The sequence below is a fragment of the Myodes glareolus genome, chromosome 5, assembly GCF_982192425.1.
Source record: "Myodes glareolus chromosome 5, mMyoGla1.1, whole genome shotgun sequence".
NCBI classification, from domain to species: Eukaryota; Metazoa; Chordata; class Mammalia; order Rodentia; family Cricetidae; genus Myodes; species Myodes glareolus.
Genome location: NC_142030.1, coordinates 50,522,407 through 50,534,680, shown reverse-complemented (window position 1 = coordinate 50,534,680; position 12,274 = coordinate 50,522,407). Strand labels below are relative to the sequence as shown.

Sequence of the window (12,274 nt, the reverse complement as noted above, 5' to 3'; positions counted from 1 at the left end):
TTCTGTCAGTGTCCAGAATATCTACTTTTAGAATTCTAGGTTAATTTAGGCAATAAAATACAGTAAGTTTCATCTTAAACCTCTCATTTAAGTGTGAAATAGGTAAGTGTCCCATGTGCACACCATCGACTAGGGTCACTTTAAAAGGTTTTAACGCCTACTAAAATCACGTTGACTTTGAGATGCCAGTCTGGTAGAGCAAAAGATCATTCCGGGATCAGATGGTATTATCGGCTCCTGAATGAGCCAACTCATACTGCAGGAATTTACAGGTGACATTATTATCCTTGAGACCAAATCTGAAGGCTGTAGCCAGCCCCCGTGAGTGCTAAGACGGTCAGATGTAGCGTTACTTACATCCTTCCCTTGTTTTATGTCATTCATTGGAAGCATGAATGGAGGCAGCACATCTGGCCAGGGGTTTTAAATAGCAAAAGGCCCTGATTGGCTGCCTTGAGAGACTGCTTTATAGAAGCAACCCTGGTTCATTGCATTATATTCTGAGTCTCAGCCTCAGTCCATGGCTAGGGTGGTCCGATTCATATAGTAGGAGAGAGAAAAAAATTAATAGACAAAATAAATCTCTGACTAAAGAACTAAGGCTAAAATTTCTTAATATAAGCTCTCCAATCACCTCAGTCTTAAAGGGGTACCTGCCAAAAAGGATGGCTTTTACCCAGGAGCAGTGGAGTATTGACTTGTGCCTGGGATTTGTGAATAGAGTGAATTGATGCTATTCAGGATACAAATCCATTTGTGAAGTGTTCTGCCTTAAACTGGCCTCATGCTTTTAAGGCAATTCCAAAAGGCAGGTCCCCATAACCCAAGAATAATCAGCATCACCATCTTCTTGCCATTCTCAAGATAGCAGACTCATTATTTTGTACTCAGACTTTTTCTTTTTCCATTTTGGAGAAAAGAGCCAGAGGCAGCCTTCGGGCCCTTTAAACCACTGTTTGCAAAACTGAGTCATAAAACTAGAACAAGAGAGAGCAGACTTTATCCCTCTTCAGAGGGGTAGGAAACAGGTGAGAATCGCCATTGCACACTTTCCCCGGAAGACGTGGACCAGATTGACACGTTCGGGGTCTTTTCTTCGGGGACAGCTGGGAAGACCTTCAGTTACAAAAAGTTGAATGTGAGCTTCCAGGCATTGGAAACTCAATAATCTGAACAGATCATGACCCTTCATTTTTATACCTTAGGTTATTTGACTGCAAAGTTTCTCTTTGTAGAAAGGGAACTCCTCACTAGGAAGCACTCTGAGGTTCTCTGAGACAGTCAGTCCCCTGTGTTCACCACATCACTGCCCTAGATGTAGCTGCTATGGACACATACATAGCTCTTCTGCAGCTGCCTTGGGAAACACAAGAATCTGCCGTGGGTACAACATTCCCTGGCAGTTTTGTGACTTTGCGCCTGCTCTTAGTAGCAGCTACGCACTGATAATGGCTTCCTTAACTAGTTGGCTCCAGTATTTCTTTGTGTGTGAAGCATCCAGGGTAGAAGAATCCGACTTTTTCAGCAGCCTCATATTGAGCTAAGAGATGAGGCTTCTATCCAGGGCTGAGGCGGTAGTGCGGAGCTGCCTCTGCTGCTGCTGTGTCTCTAGTGCAAGTTCAGTTGACCAAAACCAGAGCCAACACTTCATCAGGACAAATGATATCTGAGCCAGTCAAGATAATTAATCGGCTGAGCATGACTATCTTGTCAAATAGACATTTTAGCATGGAGGGTTCTAACTATGAAATGAGGCCATGCGGCCTCCAAGCACATTGCAAATCCTGGTGGTTTTGTCCTTCTTGGAAATTCCTGTGCTTCCTTTAAGACTCAAGTGAATTGCCATGTCCTATTTTAAGCCTCCCTCAGATCCTCTATTTTTGTTCCCATATTTTTTTTTCAGGCCTCTTCTCTGTTGATCACATTTGGCTAACAATCTTTTTTTTTCTCTTATAGACTGTGACTTATTTAAAAAGAGATATTCTTTTGTATCTCAGCACTCCAAAATTGATACTGTTTTGTACCATCCCAACACCAGGTCCAAACTGGAATAAAGCAGATGAGCGATGAGCTAGTTAGGAACGAGACCATACCTAATTCACACTGTTCCTATGTTTGTGGTCATTACAGCAATTCTCAGATCTAAGTTCTAGGAAGTGATGGCACTGTAGGGACTGAGCAGATAGCTATATCTGTGTATGTATAGAGGAGGGGAGGAGTCGCACCATGTAAGAAGAGGTCAGATAATAAGAAGTGCCATATTGGGCGGTGTCATCATAATCCAAGCACCATAAAGTGTACTTAGACAAACCTAGACAGCGTGGGCCTGTCACTCAACATGAGCTCGTGGTGCAATGGAGATACACGAGAAGCATCAGAATTGAGGCCATGTCCAGTGCAAAAGATCACACTGCTTTGCTGAATGAAGCGCAGGAACACTGTAAAATGACAACGTTAAACTTGGCCCTCTGCGTAATGTGTTGCCCTGGATCTGACTGGCTCACTCTCGGTCTGTTTCTTCCACCATGTTTCAGCAGAGCAGTGTGTGCTAAAGTGTCTATAGCTTCCCTATCACTAGGCCGTAAGAATTCAGCTACAGCGTGCAGCGTGCATGTAGCCTATGCTGACAGAACGCTGTGTGATACATGGCGTCGGCTCTGTTTATTTTCCAGTGTGTCTAAAACCTTGTCGTTCTTCTCCTTTAGGAAGTGCAGCGCTGTACAGCGGATATGAACATCACTGCGGAACATTCCAATCACCCCGACAACAAGCACAAAAACAGATATATCAACATTTTAGCATGTGAGTAATTGAAACCATCTTCAGCAGTGGGAGAACTCAGTCTTCACACCGCAGGAAAAGCCAAAGAGTCAGAATTGCAACACCCAGAGAGGCTGGTGTTTGAAAGCCAGTCTATCACGAGGTAGCTGCAGCATGGACATTTGCTGCCCCTGTGGGCCATCAGAGCTCTGAGAGAGCAAATAAGCTGACCGAAAGAAACTTTTCTGAACTTTTCTATTTTCACGTGAGCTGAGGTTATGTCAAATCTTGGGAGACAAAGCATGAATATTATGGGGCTATCCTGACATTGTTTTTAACCAGTGGGAGGCGTCTCTTTTTAATACAGATTTGGAGAACTGAATCTAATAAGCCCAACTTCAGAACAGGTTAAAGTTATAGCTACAGGGAAATAGGCTTTGAACATGGAGGGACCGATTTCATTACCTTCTGTAATAAGAACCACATTATACAGACTTTTAATTGGACTGCTTAAAGTTTGAACACTGCTATGGATAGTTTGTGAATAAAATGTTGAGATTATCTACATGCCGTTTGGACTGTCCATTCACAGATGTTGTTACAACCACAGTCTAATGTTCAAGTATTTCTAGCAACAAGACACCCTTTCCCCCTGAAATTCATTACTACTTTCTACCTCTCAGGATTTGGATTTTCTGGACAGTCCCTATGGATGGACTCACATGTGAAACCTGTGTGCCTGGGCTCTCGCACTTAGCATCCTTTCAGAGTTCATCCGTGTTGTATCAGTGAATCCATTGTTAATATTCCAATTACATGCATATGGGATATCTTGCTAGGTGTTTAGATTTGATCCAACTCGGGACTCTTAAGAACAATGCTTTTAGAGTCAGTCGTGGACAAGACTTTTCCTTAGATCTGTTTCCTTCCTTCTTGGGTGCACACGTAGAAGCAGAGTTGCTGGTTTATAGATGAACTTTAGGAGCGCTGACAGGCTTTTTCCAGAGTGGCTGTGCTGGGTTCCATTCTCACTGGCCGTGACATAGAGGTCCAGCGCCCTCACGTTTTGACAGAAGCACCCTATTTGTTTTTGTTTTTTGAGGGGAGTGGGTCTTACTGATGGTTTGAAGTGGGAACCTCTGATAGGCATTTTTCTCGCGGTTGCCTGAGCGGTCAGTAGGATCAGTACATTGCCTAACGCTCATTGGCCATCTGTATATCTTCTTTCGGAAAAAGTCTGTTCTCATCTTTTACTTTTTCCTAGCTGAATTTTATCACTTTACTGTTGAACTTTGTATATCGTGGGATTCCATATATTTCTGCATATTCTTTGTGTTATCTTTTCCCTTTTTGTTTTTGTTGTTGTTGTTTTCATTTTTCGAGGCAGGTTTTTTCCATATAGCCCTGGCTGTCCTGGAACTAGCTTTTGTAAACCAGGCTGGCCTCAAACTCACGGAGATTCGTATGTCTCTGCCTCCTGAGTGCACCACCACCACCCAGACTATCTTTCTTCCTGGTGCTCTCTAAAATCTTCAAAAGTCCATCTTCCAAAGTTTGTCAATATCCAATTTAACCTAGTGGTGGTGGTGGTTTTAGAATCATATTAGGAAAAAAATTAAAAAAAAAATTTAGGAAGGAAAACCATGCCAAGTTTACTGCTGTGTTCTCGTCTTGAAAATCTCATGGTTTCAGCACTCCTGCTTACGTCTTTGATCCATTTTGATTGTGTTTTTATGTGTTCTGAGCTAAGAGCTATTCTTCATTTTGTTGCATGTGGGTATCTACTTGTGCTGTGGTTTAAGATTTAGGGCTTTCTCCTCAGTGAATTGGCTCAGCTCTCTTATGGACAGTTATCTTACTGTAAGGTATTGAGTTGCTGCTGGCTGCTGGATTCTATTCCTGGTGCTGTCTGTGTTCATTCTCCTGCCAGCTCTGCACTGCCGTAATTATGGGCAGCTTTAGTGACAAAGTTTGAAATTGGAAACTAAGATTCCCCTGTTCAGACTGTCTCAGCCCCTTGCATTTCCATATGAATTTTAGCATCAACTAGACTCATACTCCTAACACGGGGCTGGGATTCTGATGGAGATTGTACTGAATGTGAGATGGATCTGAGAACCATTGCCATTTCAATGTTGTCTTGGGGCCTTCATGAAGGTGAATGGTTTTCCCCTTAGGCCTTCCTATTTCTTTCAACTGTGGTTTACAGTCTCATTGTGCAAGCTTTTGCATCCTCTGTGAAGTTTATTCCTGCTTTGTTGTTTTGGGGTTTTCTTTTTTGCTTTGGGGGATTTATTTATATGAGCATGGGTATATCTGCCTGTGTAGATGTCTACACCATGTGCATGCAGTGCTTACAGAGGCCAGAAGAGGGCATCAGATTCCCCTGGAACTGGAGTCACAGACAACCACCTTGTAGGTACTTGGGATGGCACTCCAGTCCTCTCTATAAGAGCAGGAAGTGCGCTCAACCACTGAGCCATCTCTTGGCCCACCACATTTTATTCTTTTTCATGCTTGTTGCAAATGAAAATGCTTGGTGTAAAGAAGTACAGTTGATATTTGTATATTGATTGTATTTCATGAAACCCTGTTAGACCCAGTCATTCTAAAAGATCATTTGGGGGAACCCCTTTGGGCTTATATATATATTGGATCATATTGTTTATGAATAGAGATAGTTTTATTTGTCCTAATTTCTAAAAGAACAAGTTGTTCTTGAGTAGGACTCTTGGTCTCATTTATGTGAATGAGTAAAGAGGTGGGAAAAGGTGCAAAAAAAATGCCTTTTCTTTCTCTTCTTGTCTGTGCATGAATCAGCTTTCACAGCATTTTGGCTGACCCATTCAAGGTGGCTCACAGCTGTGAACCTTTGTCTATAGACATGGCCTTTTTTAGGAGTCAGGCAAGGGCACACATAGTGTCATCCTCAACCCGCAGCAGTCAGAAAGTAGGTGACGAAATACGAGAGAAAACCAATGTAGCATTTGTATGATGCACACAGGAATTGTGTTGTTTGTCTAGACAGAGTCCGTTTGTGTAGAACTTGCTGTGTATATCAGGCTGTTCTCACACTCATAAAAATCCACCTGCTTCTGCCTCCTGAGTGCCACCATGCCCAACTTGAAAGTATTTTTCTGGAAGGCCATCATCTCTCCTTCCCAAGTTCAGAGAGTTGGGTTTTTATGTTCTAACCACTCATATTCTGTACTTACTGTTTATCACATTCATCTGTCCCTTTGCTCATGACTTTATGTAGCAAAGGACACCGAGGAACTGTCACAGAAACCAGTAGAGTCAGGTCCTGAATGTGCCGGATTCACGACAGAGGAAAAGCTCTGGTTCGTTCCCATCCTTTGGTTCTGGGAAGTTGGCTAGACTCCATCCTCACAGAGCAGTGGAATACACTACACACATTATAAACTTCATAGAAAGTCACTTTATAAAAACATTTAAACTTTTTTCATACAACATGTTTTGATCATATTTTTTTTCTCCTCCAACTTTTCCCAACATCCTTGTCCTCACAACTTCATGGGTTCTTGTGTTCTTGTGCTTTCTCTCTCTCTCTCTCTCTCTCTCTCTCTCTCTCTCTCTCTAAATTTATAGTACTAGGAAGAGGATGAAAGAACGGATAATCAAAAGCCCTTAGTTTTCTTTTGAAATAGAAAAATGAAATTTTGGAGTGTCATACAATTTCTAGCAGTTTGAGGAGAACCAGTAAAGACTGTTGTTTATGCTCCTTGGGCCCTCTCTGGGACAGCCGCGGCCGTGCAGTGTCGGGATGGCGTTGAAGCTGTACTCGGGAGCTGTTCCTCATAACACCTGGTTGCCATGTGTTAAGGATGCTGCCGGTTGTTGCTGTTCTAATTCTACATTTTGATTTTGTCTTTTCTTCTCTGTAGATGATCACAGCAGGGTGAAGTTAAGACCTTTACCAGGAAAAGACTCTAAGCACAGCGACTACATCAACGCAAATTATGTCGATGTAAGTCAGAAAAGCTCTTAAGCTTGTTTCGGGAAATGGAAGCCTGTGGCAGAGGTGGGTGGGTGTATTTCACCACTACACGGAAATGTCACTCCAAACATGGCCTGTTCCACTTAGAAGGTACTTGAATTATTAACTGGTCTTCTGTGATACCCCTTTCATCTCTCTTTGTGCTGTGTCATCTCTGAAGGGTTACAACAAAGCAAAAGCCTACATTGCCACCCAGGGGCCTCTGAAGTCTACATTTGAAGATTTCTGGAGGATGATCTGGGAACAAAACACAGGAATCATCATCATGATTACAAACCTTGTGGAAAAAGGAAGGGTAAGAGCCTCTTCCTTTACTCTCTTTTCCTTTTGTGAATGAAAGTGAATTAAACACCTGCTGTAGGGAAGGCAAATGCACAGGTGTAGAGAATAGGCGTGCTCTCTCTGCACATGGGATTGCTCATGTTCTCTGAAACAGCTAAAGCATCAGGAGTGCAAATTAATATGAAACAGGCGTGCCGTAGGGCTACACTGATAACATAGGCATGGTGAAGAACTACACAGGCGTGTTTTAGGGGTGCAGTGAGACAAATGAATGCATCCTGTAGTGTGGAAATTTTAGAGAAGCCCCTATTTGAGATGAGAAACAGTTTAGTAAGAGAAAGGATTCCAGAATAAGAGATATCAGAAACCAGGGATGTTGGGAAATGCTTGGTGTGAGAGAGACACTCGGGGAAACAGAGGCTAACGCAGATGACCGTCGTGAAGAGTATAGTTGAATGCACTGTATTCTTAGTTTGTGGAGATGGTGCTGATGGGTCTAAAATAAAGACTAAGTCTTAGGACCCTTGACTGTGGAGTCCCGGTTTTGATGGTGACCCAGTCTTGTAACAGATTCCCAGCCTGGCTTCTGTAAGCCCAGCCCAGATGGTACTTAAAACTATTCTGTATCACAGTGTACTCATATTTTGTACAAGGTTCCCTCTTAATCTCTCCCTCTCCCTCTCTCTGTCTCGTGTGTGTGTTGATCGTATTTATTGGCCCATTTCTCAGATATTGTTGGACAAACTTATCCTAAGTTATGAACTTCTTCAGAGGGCACACTAACCTTTAAGCATTTCAGCCCATACTTTTTTAGTTTGAAAAAAATTTGAATATTATTATGTGTCTTAATACCGTTGTTTGAAAACCCTCCTTTTTTCCTTTCTGCAGAGAAAGTGTGATCAGTATTGGCCGATGGAGAATAGTGAGGAGTATGGAAACATCATTGTCACCCTGAAGAGCACAAAAGTACACGCCTGCTATACTGTCCGGCGTTTTTCAGTCAGAAATGCAAAAGTGAAAAAGGTGTGTGCACGCTGGGTGAGCAGTCTGGAGACACCTGAACACTGAAGGCGAATTCAAGCTTTTAGGACATTTTCTACAACTTTTTCCTCTTTCTTTCTTTCTTTCTTTCTTTCTTTCTTCCTTCCTTCCTTCCTTCCTTCCTTCCTTCCTTCCTTCCTTCCTTCCACCCTTCCTTCCTTCCTTTCTTCCTTCCACCCTTCCTTCCTTCCTTCCTCCCTTCCTTCCTTCCTTCCTTCCTTCCTTCCTTTGAGGTCTCAGAAAGAAATACAGCTCAGACTGGCCTCAAAGTGGCTGTGTAACTGAGATCCTTGAGTGAGTCCTCCCATCTAGACCTCCTGAGTGCTGGATTCCAACCTTCTGCTACACTACTAGGTTTACCTAGTGCTAGGAGTGTGACCCAGGGCTCTACCCACTGAGCTCTGTGGCCCTGTACCTCTTTGCCCAATGTCTGTGTGTTGTGTGAAAGGTGTTGGGCAAAGTGCATGAGACCCATTAGGGGCTCTGGCTAACTCCTCTGTCTTCACAAACCTGGCTTCATAAGTGTTGTCGGAAGTCAAGAATACAGCACGTCACGTGGTACCTGTCCATTGGTTGTTGTTTCCTGACAACTTCACTGCAGTGTTTCCAAAAGTGTATGCCAAGGAACTCTAGTCCTGAAAGACGGGTATTTAAAACTCATCCTCCACTGTTGATGAAGAGTGGAAAGAGGCTGCTATGTAATATGTACCCGCTTTTAGGAAGGGACAATGAGCTCAAGTGACTGTTATGTTTGAGTTCATGCTTGGTCATGTGACTTACCCGTACCAACTATGAACTCGTAGTGTTCCAAGAATCACGATGTGGAAATACTGCTTTCAAGTTATCTCAGTATCTTTCCCCCACAAATCCCCTGTCACAACAAGAGTCACCACAGCAATATTTTGGAATCTAAATAGCAACTCAGTGAGAAAGTACAGTTGCAACGCAGTCTTGAGTCTGACAGTTGTCTGAAGCAGTGCCGTTTGATTTCCGTTGGCATCTCAGAGAATGTAGTCCTAAGAAAACCCACATTTAGGCAGCTCTCAAGCCCACCAATAGCCCAGGATTAGCAGCCCTTCCTCAGGGTGGTTATGATTAGCACTAGGCACTGTTCTAAATCAGCAGCAGTACATGGTCTTTATTGTTTAGCTTCTGGGTGATTCAAGCCAATTAATAATCACTCTAAAATTTAGAGAGCTCCTAGGCATCCGTTTAAACAAGCCCAGTCACCCTGCTTTGATAATAGCTTAAGTGAGAGAAAGCAGTAGGAACTCGGGGTGCTCTGTGTTTGACCAGTGCATAGCAGGTCATCTGCTTGGATTGGTGAGATTGGAAAAGTTGGCTCCTAAATGGAAACCCACTCAACAGAAGTCACCTGTGAGAGTGACAGAGAAGCGAGGCTTGGCCCAGGCGCTAGAGCTCCAGGTTCTGTTTGCACTTCTGGCTTCCCCTCTATTCTTGGAGAGTGGGTGGCGGTAAGGAACCCTGGCTCGGGGTATCCAGACTGAGTGGTAAGGAAAAATGGAAATGGCAGATGAAAGCAAAGCAGACAGTTGGGCAGCAAGTCAGGAAAAGCAGGCTTTGTGGGAGAGTTCAAGGTGCTCTGTATTGTCTAAGTCCAAAAGCCTGGTATTGTTAAATGTTCATTCTTGGAGCGATTTTATTCTTCTCTTCTGAGCGCTGTGGATGTGGCCATGCAACATGGAAGTCGGTCACAAACAGGAAGTAATTTGTCCCCAAGACAGTAAGCTTAAGAACTGAGATCCAAGGTCCTGTTTCCTGCCAGCTTTGAACTGCTCTCATCCAGATGCTAACCCTCAGGCTTCAAGGTGTCTTTTTACACTTTCCTCCAGGGCCAGAAGGGGAACCCCAAAAGTCGTCAGAACGAGAGGACAGTGATTCAGTACCACTACACACAGTGGCCTGACATGGGAGTCCCTGAGTACACCCTTCCTGTCCTGACCTTTGTGCGGAGATCATCAGCGGCACGGGTACCAGACATGGGCCCCGTGCTGGTGCACTGCAGGTAGGGCCAGCATGAAGAGATGAAGCTGGGAGTGTGGGCCCATGCTAGTGCGCTGAAGACAGGGCTAGCGTGCAGAGTGGGGATGTGGGCCCCATGCTGGTGCGCTGCAGCTAGGACCAGCATGGAGAGATGAAACTGGACATGTGGGCCCCATATTGGTGAAATGCAGGTAGGGCCAGCATGCAGAGCGGGGATGAGGGCCCCGTGCTGGTGCACTGCAGACAGGGCCAGCGTGCAGAGTAAGATGAAGTTGGGGGTTGGAGCCCTGTGAACCCCACCTGTGCTCAAACAAAGCATAGAGAGAATTCGTGTGGCCCATGTCCTCTATGAACACGGCGGTGGGGAAGCGTGGTGCAATTATGAAAAACTATAATTTCGTCACACGGACGCATCATCTGAAAAAGAAGTCAAAAAAAGAAGAACTATGTAGCTTTGAGGAAAAACTGACTGACTTAATATCTAGTTTTTATGAAATGTTCTTGGTAAGCTCCTACAACTGTAGGGAAACTGGGGGCTCTGCCTAAGAAAATTGGATTATAAATGAGAAGGTTCCAGAGCATGTATTTATGACCTGGATAAAAGGTTCTTTCAGTTTTCTAACTTATATGTGCTGCATAAACGACCTCTTACAAAAAAACGCTTGAAAAAGTTCATATTTTCTCTAAACAAAACTCTTTAAAAAATTGTCTTCTCTCTGAACAAGCAAGAATTTTCTCTAAGCAAAAACTCTTGAAACAATTGTGTTTCCTCCGAACAAACTAAACCAACTCCGGATGGTTGTTTAGATGTCTCCACTGTCTGTTTTGTGTGTTCACAAAGTGCAACCTTGGCTCCCTCTATTTGAATATTCAAGTTACTTATTCTGTGGCTAATATTGCATCGCTTCACAGCATTTGGTAAGCATTTCTGTGGGGCTATTCTTATAATATGCTTTAACAAAACAAGACATTTGCAGGAGCTGAGACACATCCCGTGGTAAAGCCTTATGAGAACGCTACTTTTTTACTAACCCATTTTGCAACTACCAATGAAAAACAGTCTGCCAAACTGCCTGGGTATTGTGCTAGATGAGGAACCTCCTGGAGGCATCCTGCCAAAATAAGCCTGCCATTCAGTACTACAGATTCCAGTTCTTCTTAGCTATCTTTTAAAATATGAATTAGGAAAATAACTACAGGAAGCTAAATTTTCTGGGCATAGCATTCTCCTTTACGAAGAGGAAAATACCCCATCATAGAATTGTCTACTACTGACATTAGCAGTAGGAGTGACACTCTGCACGAAGCAGAGGCAGGCAGAGAAGGTTGTACAGAAAAGGGATTTTAGTCAAAGGGTAAGTTTCTAGATTCAGTAAGAGCCGTAAAACGAAATGCAATGAATGGCTGCCTGCCCAGGCCTCAGCTGACTGCTTCGTGGGTGAGGATGGCTGCTGCCAGGTGCCTCCAGCTCCATCCCTTCCTTAGAACTGCACGGAAAGCTTGGGTGGCCCCTGTGCCTCATTTGTCCTCGTAGAGTGAAAAGGCCTTCTGTGCTCTTCATCGATGCTAGATGGTGCGAAGTGTTCAGGCGATATCTGTATGAATAGAATAGCCTAGGTCATTTCTAGTAAGCGATCAGGGAAGCAGGCTGTTTCTTCGCGTGGGCGCTTTTACGTTTTTTTATCTTTCGGTCAATGGTTGAAAGCGCCGGCTGAGTGCCTTCGTCTCTTCCAGCGCCGGCGTGGGCAGGACAGGCACCTACATTGTCATAGACAGCATGCTGCAGCAGATAAAGGACAAGAGTACAGTCAACGTCCTGGGATTCCTGAAGCACATCAGGACACAGCGTAACTACCTCGTCCAGACTGAGGTAAGGAGTGGCGGTCAGGACATCCCAGCACCAGTTAGAGCGAGCTGAAGAGAAAGATGCATTCCCTTAGAACTTGAAGGAATACACAAGCTTGTGCTTGAGATTTCTGGAGATGAAGCTCTCTCTGAATCACGGCTTTCCCTCGTCGTCTTACTGTCTGGACACCGGGGTCAGCTTCAGTTAGGTCAAGTCATGCTTCCGATCCCAGGGAGTTAAGCTTACTCTCTGACAAACACGTGGGAAAAGTTGGACCTTAAGCCCTTTAGTGAACATATGTTTGCCACTGTGTGCTAATTATC

General features: G+C 44.0%; 1 protein-coding gene across 4 annotated transcripts in view; it reads left to right on the top strand.

Moving 5' to 3' along the window:
- Ptprg (protein tyrosine phosphatase receptor type G) overlaps window positions 1-12,274 on the top strand; it is a 674,545-nt gene that overhangs the window by 639,971 nt on the left and 22,300 nt on the right. For all 4 annotated transcript variants that reach the window (XM_048420806.3, XM_048420808.3, XM_085687941.2 and 1 more), the window contains 6 exons: window positions 2,706-2,802; window positions 6,666-6,748; window positions 6,939-7,073; window positions 7,949-8,083; window positions 9,955-10,127; window positions 11,840-11,975. In XM_048420806.3, coding sequence (XP_048276763.1) covers window positions 2,706-2,802; window positions 6,666-6,748; window positions 6,939-7,073; window positions 7,949-8,083; window positions 9,955-10,127; window positions 11,840-11,975 — 759 coding nt within the window. The remainder of the gene's footprint in view (window positions 1-2,705; window positions 2,803-6,665; window positions 6,749-6,938; window positions 7,074-7,948; window positions 8,084-9,954; window positions 10,128-11,839; window positions 11,976-12,274) is intronic.